This window comes from Engraulis encrasicolus, chromosome 10, assembly GCF_034702125.1.
Source record: "Engraulis encrasicolus isolate BLACKSEA-1 chromosome 10, IST_EnEncr_1.0, whole genome shotgun sequence".
Classification (NCBI taxonomy): Eukaryota; Metazoa; Chordata; class Actinopteri; order Clupeiformes; family Engraulidae; genus Engraulis; species Engraulis encrasicolus.
The window spans coordinates 40,072,297-40,082,296 of record NC_085866.1 but is presented as its reverse complement, the minus strand read 5'-3'; the positions used below and the strand labels follow the sequence as shown (position 1 = coordinate 40,082,296).

Genomic DNA, 10,000 nt, shown 5'->3' with positions numbered 1-10,000 from the left:
CTGTCAGCTGATTACTCCCATAGACCTGACTGACGTTAATTAAGAAATGTATTAGAATTAATCAAGAAAGACGGAAGTGCAAATGAGTCAGCCTACATTCCAAACTGTTTATTCAAGCAGATGAAAAGAATATCCTCCAGAATGTTGTCATTTAGGGACGACCTAAGCGGAGAAGCGGAGAATAAACCTCAATGATGAAAATAGGAAACAGGAAAATAATAACTTCTTTTTGTTTGTTTGAGGAACGGTATTAACCGGTATTAACCGGTTACCATTATTTTTAAATAAGTGTTCCTGTTCCAGAACATAAAAAATAATAACGTTTCCGGTTTCGTTTCTGTTCCCTGTAAAATACAAAAAGTTCCTGGTTTTCGTTTTCGTTCCTTGAACCGGTTCAAAGCCCTGGTTAGACGTGACATTGCCAAGGACACAAGTGAAGGTGGGTGGATAAACAGTGCACGGTAAACTGAACCAACAGCATAATGGAAAAAATCAAGTGAAGTCAAATAAGACATAAAGCACATCAGCTAAATGAAGGTTTGTACTCGGGGTGTGGGAGCTGTTTGATCAGTGAGCTCATTTCTGGGGTGAGCAAAAGAATCTACTGTGGCTTTGGCACCTACTAACCAGGTACTGGCAGTGTACGCCTGTGTGTGCTTGTGGGACTGTTTTGGGTAAATATGTCAGGCTCCAAAAATGTGTGTGATATGTGATTGAATGGCTGTTGAGAGAGAACTAGTGTGTGTGTGTGTGTGTGTGTGTGTGTGTGTGTGTGTGTGTGTGTGTGTGTGTGTGTGTGTGTGTGTGTGTGTGTGTGTGTGTGTGTGTGTGTGTGTGTGTGTGTGTGTGTGTGTGTGTGTGTGTGTGTGTGTGTGTGTGTATTATTGGTGTGTGTGTGTGTCCACTAACCCTGCGTGTGACAGTGGGGTCCCTGAGGGCCTTGCCCATGAGGTGTCCCAGCAGCGTGTTGGTGCGGAGGAAGCGTAGGCGGATGTTGGTGGCCTTGGTGAAGTCCCTCAGCACGGGGGAGTAGGAGAAGTTCATGGCACCCGGACGACCATTTACCAGAGACACCACGATCTGGGTGTGGGAGAGAGAACACACACGCAGGCACGCACACAAAAACACACACGCACGCACACACACGCACAGAGAAACACAGAGAGCACACACAGGGAGAACACACACACACAGAACACACACACACAGAACACACACGCAGAGTTAGAGAGGTGTTTTCCATCAACCGTCAAGTACACACAGTGCAGTCCATCGAATGAAACGTCCTGTTCTCTCATTTATCATCTCTTCAGTTTAATTAGCTTGACATGCCACACACAATTTTTTAATTTGAATCTTGTGAACTCTGAGAAGGGGTATGTGTGTATATAGCACGGTAATTACATTATCCGACTAGATGGCATAACTATAGTATCTAAATAATCTGTATTTTAAAATATCATGTTCATCTTGAGAGCTCTAAGAAGAGGTTGTATGTGTGTATATAATAGAGTAATTGCATGATCCGGCGGGATGGCGTGGCCATGGAGGCCTTGAGCCCACCTCTCCGTTCTCCAGGGGCACGATGCGGGAGTACTCAGTGGTGCAGATGACGTCATTGTCATGGTTGATGCGCTCGATGGTCCGCTGGCCAAACTTCTCAATACAATCCCTCTTAGAGGCTGGGGAGAGAGAGAGAGACAGAGAGACAGAGAGAGAGAGAGACAGACAGACAGACAGACAGACAGACAGACAGACAGACAGACAGACAGACAGACAGACAGACAGACAGACAGACAGACAGACAGAGAAAGAGAGACATAGAGAGATAGAGAGATAGAGTAGAAGAGATGGGGAGGAGGAGAAGGCACACAATTTGATTTACATTGCAAACTAAAGTATGCCCACTTAGTGCTTTTACACACGCCCAAGTTAAGGTCATATAAAGGTTGGATTGTTATGGGCAATTATTGTGCAATCGCATCCACCCATTTCAAAGAAGTAGATAGTGGAATGGGCATAAATATTACTTAAATGTTAATACCATACTGACACACAAAACCAAACAAAGCCCACTCAGGACCACCTAGGCTACTATTTTTCTTACGTCTGAGCCAAGAATTTGAGTCAGATTTTGAAGAAGCAAAATATACTGTATGTGAAAACCTACTTGTATGAATAATACTTAGGGAGATTCTATATCCTCCATATTCCTGGGGTTGCTACTGTAGCAATGGAAAAGGGGTGCAATTTCTGGTTTAGCTGAATACCCACATAAACAAATGGGTTACCTAAGCAGCAACTTCCTAAAAGTTTGTTGTGAAACAACCTATTAATTTTGGTTTTTGGTTCTGGCTTTATTTTGAACAGTGTTATGAAGGTTGGGGAAAAGTTGTTCCATTTATATAGGGGCATAAATAGCAAACAAAAAAATGTGTTTTTAGTCAAATGTTATCCGAGGTTATCATCCACCCAATCCGTAAGCAGACGGAAGTTTGATGGCCCTTGATCTCAAATATTCACAATGTGGCGATGAATTGTTTTAAAAAGGCCTTGGCAGATCGCACGGTCGTAACAAGGCATAACTAACTTAGACTTAGACTACTTTATTGTCCATTAAACTTACATGAAATGGAAAATCCGCAAAGCGGCAAGTGTCATCCGTTTTTCCCGCATGGTATCATGGGAGCTAGGAATAAGGTGGATTATCTTGTTATTTCTGATTTACTGAGTCCATCATCCAATTCTTAAGCTTGTTTATGAACACAGGGTCTCGTTCATTTGTAAAAATCTCCAAGGTAGCTCATCATCAGTAGTGTACCTCAGTCAGAATCGATGGTGGGTGTTCTAGGCTTTACTCACACTACATACATACACGTACATACACATACACACCAAAGATATCCCCCTCCTCCTCCGAAGGAATAAACTGAAAGTAGTGCAGCTCAGAATCTGTGATGGGTGTTCCAGGCCTTTAGTCACTATACATATACACCCCCCTCTTCCTCTTCCTCCTCCTCCTCCTCCTTCTCCTCATAGTAAAGGAATAAACCAAAAGTGAATTAAGCTCCTTAAGCTTTAGGAGGTCAGGAGTTAGTGGGGCAACCTGACTCAGCTTTTAATTCCTCAAATCCAAACCACACACCCACAGACCCACCACCCACCACAGCGCAGCGCTTGGCTGTGCTAGGCTGCTCTGGTCCCTAACTCGACCTGTAACCGGGTCATGCCCCTTGGCATAGTCACAATACATACTACACAGCGCCACTGACAACTTTTGCTGGGCCCAGGACAAAGTCACCTGAAAGGGCCCCCAACCCAATCCATAAAATGTATGGATTATATTGTATATGCAGGCACCCCTGTCGGTGGGACTGCTTATACACCCACGTCCTCCTCCACCTCCTCTTCCATCACCTCCTCCCCCTCCTAGTAAAGGAATAAACTGAAGGTAAATGATCCACCCACCAACCCACCACAGCGCTGGGCTGGGCTATAGGCTGCTCAGGTCCCTAACTTGACCTGCAACAAGGTCACGCTCCCTGGCATATTTTCACACGCACTCTCCCACCCCTCCTACGACCCTGGTGGCCAATCTCATAGATGAGATCCTTTAACATGCTACAGAGCGGACGACTTCACCCAGATTTAAGATTTCTGTATAAATTCAAAGCCATCCTTGTCTTGAGCGATTGTCCGGGAGGTTTTGTGAATGGAAAGCTGTTCAACAGAACCCGAACCAAGAGAATCTTTTTTCGGCGTCTTCTATAAGTCACGAGAGAGTTAGGATTTATCACCATGGAGCTGACACTAGGACCTGGCTGGTTGGCTGCTTCCTCTGTCTTGTACAGCAGCTACACAGAGCTGCCTCTCTACGCGGAGATAAACCTTATTCCCAATGGATCTCTCACCCTCTCTCAAACACCATACTGACACACATGCAAACACTGTACATACAATCACACACATATAAATGCAAACACAAAGATACAGACACAGACACATAGACACAGACACAGACAAAGACGCACACGCAAACGCGTACACACACGCACACGCACACGCACACACACACACACACACACACACACACACACACACACACACACACACACACACACACACACACACACACACAGAGAAAAGGCAGCAAGGCTCCAGAGAGTGGAGTTTGGCATTGACCTACATCTGCCTGTTTCCTCAAGGCTCGAACCCTCACACACACCCTTGTGTGCTCACAGCTCTGAATTGGTTAACCAGACACTGCACACACACCACCTTTACCACTCAAACTTATTTGATTTACAATGCCTACACAACTTTGTGTATGAATGTGTGTATGTGTATGTGCATGTGTGCATGCATGCGTGTGTGTAGTTCTGAGTGTAGCTGTTTGCATGTAAGCATGTCAATGTGTGCATACAGTATGTGGGTGAAGGGTCTGTTGTGTGGGTATAAATGTGTTATGTGTGTGCAGTGTGTGTGTGTGTGTGTGTGTGTGTGTGTGTGTGTGTGTGTGTGTGTGTGTGTGTGTGTGTGTGTGTGTGTGTGTGTGTGTGTGTGTGTGTGTGTGCGTGTGCGTGTGCATGTGCGTGTGCAATGTGTTTGTTAGCAAGCCTAAGGCCTAAACTCTCTCTCTCTCTCTCTCTCTCTCTCTCTCTCTCTCTCTCTCTCTCTCTCTCTCTCTCTCTCTCTCTCTCTCTCTCTCTCTCTCTCTCAGGTGTTGAGAGGATGCGAGGGGCTTATCCAGCTGAGGCCTGTTCTCCGGGGCGGAGGTGGGCTGGCAAAAATGCACGGAATGTTCCACAGACTCCCACCTGGATTGACAGCTGCTGCCACCAATCAGGAGATTGCATCCATCCGTTCTACCCACTAACTCCCACCCTGTTCATTTGCCTTCTTACTGTACAGCCACGCTTCCCAGCCCATCCATCACATATGGCACGCTATCAAACCCACACTCTTACACAGACATACTTATTCACATAGTCACAAACCCAGACATAAATGCACATGTACACACGCACACACGTACACACACAGACGTATGCACGCACGCACGCACGCACACGCACGAACACGCACACACACACACACACACACACACACACACACACACACACACACACACACACACACACACACACACACACAAACACAAACACAAACACACACACAGACACTGCAGATGGTCCAAACCACACCCATACATGCACCCATTCATATTCATGCGCATACACAGACTCATGAACATCTACATAAACGCCCTGTCCCAGATGCACATATGAAACTGAGTGCAACTTAGTGTCAAATGGTCAAACTGTAGCGGATAAGATATCCCCCACAATAGTAAGATATCTCCCAGAACAGTGCAGTGCAGTATTTGCATTGACTGTTGCAAACTCTTTACACATGGGTGCAATCACCACGGCGCTGAGGTGGAATGCAAGTTCACCACAATAGACGCCATATAATCTTTCAGCGCGCCAATAATTCCAGCAGTGTGTGCCAATGAGCTTATCAGCCTGAATTATTGTTGTTGTTTGCTGATTTTTTTTTTATCACAGTCTGTAATGAAAAGTATGCCATCATTGTTAGTAGTAGGAATTGCATGTGGTGGGAGGTGGTGCTGTGTGCTGCAGGAATCTTTGATTACATTCACTTTGGATTGAAGTGTAATGTTATGAGCAGCGCTATTTCTTCTAGAGTGTGGTGTCTTGAAGTGACTTAGACAAAAATAATATCGTACTGACTTCACAAAAATAAATATGTGCCATTTTTAAACACATTTTAACAGTAGCAGATACATTCTACTGTGTCTTTATTTGGGCGTCACATTCCTTGGTCACTCGCCTCTCATTTTCTCTTTTCCTAACTAGGACTGGTTTGGTTGTTGACGGGCCATTTTTGTTCGGCCCCAAGGGTAGACACTCTATACAGGCACGCGCAACTGCCCCTATGACCTGGATACCTTGCTGAATGAGAGTGTGTCTCTTGTGTACTTTCTGGGTTCAAAAGTAGACATTCCTCCACAAGCACACAATGTGCAGCTGCCTTTGTGAATGCAAAGTGAACATTCTTTTTTTGTCCATACAAGGCGTATCAGGATTTGAGAGCGTTCTTGCGTTTGCTTGTTCCCAAGGTCTTTTAACGAATTTGGAAATGGAAGTCTTCTGCAATACTTAGGCTTACAAGCTGCTGACAGACATCTGGTGGCACTCCATATGACCCCAATATCTATGAAGCTGCGTAAACATATTCATGAAGGGTTTATAAAGCATCCATAAAGCACCATAAGCATTATGTTTTAAGCCTTAGCAGGACTGAAACGAATCCTTATAACTAATTTTGAGAGTATAACATAATCGTGATTGGTGTCATAAAGTGTTGTGTTGACAGACTGTTGAGAGCATAACAGCCTCAGGTATCACAACCGTATATCTTTTATATGCAAGTTTTATGTCATAATTAACGTTTCATTTAAACTCAATGATGACACACTTGCTGCTGGGAACTGTGCAACAACATCATAGAGTTTTAAGACTACAAACACAAACAGAGATAATTGTTGATTGTTATACGGAATCCGGCAAGAGTCTGTGAGGGTGACCATTTTTGAATGTGTTATAACACTTTATATGGATCATGTGTAAAACACAATACTGTATTTTTGTAAACATATCTATCCTTATCAGCAAAAACATCAGATTTCTTTTACTTAGGTTAGTGATACACTCAAGTGTCAAAACACACATCATATTACTTGAGGATGACTGGTCGGATAGGTTTCCTGCGGGCACTCATATTGCTTGCCTCACCTCCTCCACGGAGGAAGGAGGTGGAAGATTGCTTCATGGAAACAATAAGAAGTCACCACTTCATGGCCTTGGGGCCTCTACGGTACTTACAGGCGAAGAACTGCCACGGCTGGTAGGTTTTGCCAAAGTCGACCGATCTTTCAAGCACCCACAGGTCTGGCCGCGGGGAGTTGGCAAACTTGATGAGAACGTAGGCCACATGGAAAAGCTGTTGATGAAACACAAAACAAAGAAGAAAATGCTCAGTGATATTGTATATACAGACATATTTCATCGAATTTGAACAGCTAAATGGCTGAGGCAACCACAACAAAAATCGCTACACAATAATGATATCATGTTGCTATACTTGGTTAATTACAACAATAACAAAATGATCTAAATCATCAACAAAGCACATAAATTATGTGAACTGGAAAAGGTTTAAAGAAACAAGCCTTGGTGTTATGATTTACTTTGAAATGTTAATTTCAGACAGACAGGAATGACTATCCAAGGCAAACAGTTTAAATTTCTGTCATATGTTTCATTATGTCATAAGTATCAGAGGTCAGTTTCAGAGGGAAACACCATCATTCCCTTTCATGGTGTTTCAAAGAGAATGATCTTGGACGTGGACGAACAAAACGCTCGAGTTAACAGCGCACACCCCAAGGATTGCATCAAATCAAACGGCAAGCAATGACGCATGCGAGCAGCACGAATGGTCTAAAAAGGAACTGGACACGAGCACTCCTGTGAGACATCACACAGCCACAGCTGGTGGTCATGTTCTTTTTCATTTCGAATTGCACTGTTGGATCTCCTTGACTGTCGTTGTCAAATAACAGATTCCTAACAACGGCTCCCATAAAATTCTTAATCAAAGTGCGAATCTAAACAAGTGCCTCAGGGTCGAGTTTCAGCTTTTCTTTTTTTTCACTCAACGCTTGCTCGCTCTTATCAGTCTATCATCTGACACAACCCTGCTCACCCCGGGCCAAGACAGACAGTGTGAAATTGGGGGAAACAGACACACGAGGTAGATGCATTTCACACATTTTGTACCTGAGGGTACAATAACAATATACTCTGTCAAAGTAACACTGGAGTTCAGAAAATCAATATCAGCTAGAGTGAGCTCATGTTGTGTTAACACAATATTTATGGCACACAATTACACGCACAAGACAAAAAATGTGACAAAATGTGAAGCACTGGCTACTTCTAAACAGTAAAACAATGGAAGACATATGGATTCCTACAATGAATCATTACCCTAGGTGGTTAACTAGTGAAAGTAAGTTCAACATAAGTTTGAATAAGTTAGCCTACATTCTTTTGCCTTTTGCAAATGGATTGTTAAACAGGTGTCAGACACCTCACCGCTCAAGTTGTGCTTAGTGGGATACAACAAATGGGGACTGTTTAAGAATGTCGACACTCAGACAAAAGGTGAGACAAGAAATTCCTCTGCAGCAAAATATTTCTGCATTCCAGCATTTCAGCATCATACTGCATTTCTGATAGGAGAGCCTAATGTTGATCTAGTGGGGCCACACAGGAACGAAGAGTGAAGACAAAGAAACACAACACAAGGGCGGCACTGGCTGCAATTACATATTCAGCGAAGCATTTCAGGTATTTCATAAAGTAAACCCCCCTGCTGTGTGCCATCCCATCCCATCGCCTCCCGCACATGCCTCCGGGCGTCTTGCTGAGCCACGGAAAAGAGAAGGCAACCCACTTCCTCCCCCAAGCCAATCCTTTCAACGGATGGTGACAAGAGTGAATCCCACCGCCCCAGGCACCAATCATCCCTTGCCAAACCCCCCTTCAACACCCCCCTTCTCTCTGTCTTTGCATCCACAGGTTCTCAACTCTCAACGGGTCCATCCATGCTACACCAGCCACCGCACTGGAAAGGATGTAGGAACGTTGAGGGCTTTAGTCATCAGTGTTAGTCACCATACAGTTCAGGCCAAACAAAGCCATATCTGTTGACCATTTCTGGAACAAATAAAATGAGTGACATGCTGATGTGGTTACGGAGGATGGTCTGGAGTGGGGAGGGGGTTGTTGGGGTGTGGTGTGGTGTGGGGACGAGGACTCCTGGTTGGAAGAGACCTTCCTTTCAGCTAAGGGATCTGTCATCCTCGCGTCCATCATCGACTGACGGCCAGACATGGGAGGCGGGTTGCGACTTTTTCACTCCACTCCGAAACTTCAAAGGGGCGTCTCTTGCGTGTCCCATGGGCCATGCATGTGGGTTCATGAGTGGATCTCATCTCAGATACCCACATAGGGGGGCTTGTGATTCCCTTCCCCCTGGCCTCCCCCCTCCCCGCCTGCCACAGTGGGATTATACGATTTAGGAGATAAAGGAGTTGGCAACTCACCCTATGCAATGCAGGCATGCTATATGTTGGAGTCATCGTCTTTAAGGAGAGAAGAGAGGCCTCTTTCTCTCGCTCACTCTTTCTCTCTCTCTCTAGCCACCCTCCCTCCCTCCCTTTTTGCTTTTACACTCAGTATGCATTTCTGAATGCCACCCACGAAATGTTTCCTGGCACAACAAACTGCCTCCAAAATACCACACACGGGAGGTGCTGCCAAGATGTGTGTAGTACAACAAGTGGCTTGCTGGCACGCTGAAGGAACATCCCACAGCCAAAACACCAGCCCTAAATCTCGATGACCACTGTCAGGCCTGACTCAAATGAAACAAGGGCAAAAGCTGTGTCAATTGCCCTGGCGAATCCTCCCTTCCCTCTTCCTTTCCCGGCCAAAAGCGAAAAATGTATGTATGTAGAGTGCCGTTTGCCCGTTTGGGAGAGCTCCAGTGTTTGTGGCTTACTGGGCTTGGCCAGGGCAGTCTCATGGAGGAAGGGCTGACAACCATCCATAAGACAGGAGCCCAGTTACCATGGTTACCCAGACTAGAGTCTGACTCTGGAGTAAAAGGGCAATGAGTCACGGCCTCATGGAGGGACACAGAGAGCGCAGTCCCAAGGTCTCGAGTCGGAGTGTAAGGGCAATGATGCTGCACTGAGGTTTGGATGATCCCAGAGTTGGGATGGGGTTGAGGCAGAGAAGCTCACAGGGAGGACGAAGGGGTCAGGTGTCCCGGGCCCTGGGAGAATTGGTTCCTCATTATTTAGTATGTATGTATTGGGTGGGGGGGCCCTTTAGATGACTTTGTC

General features: G+C 45.2%; 1 protein-coding gene across 3 annotated transcripts in view; it reads right to left on the bottom strand.

The window, feature by feature from the left end:
* Positions 1-10,000, bottom strand: part of lama5 (laminin, alpha 5) — a 117,752-nt gene that overhangs the window by 73,978 nt on the left and 33,774 nt on the right. For all 3 annotated transcript variants that reach the window (XM_063208848.1, XM_063208847.1, XM_063208849.1), the window contains exons 3-5: positions 6,909-7,026; positions 1,564-1,682; positions 910-1,080 (exon numbers count right to left, since the gene is read on the bottom strand). In XM_063208848.1, the coding sequence (XP_063064918.1) occupies positions 910-1,080; positions 1,564-1,682; positions 6,909-7,026 (408 nt within the window). The remainder of the gene's footprint in view (positions 1-909; positions 1,081-1,563; positions 1,683-6,908; positions 7,027-10,000) is intronic.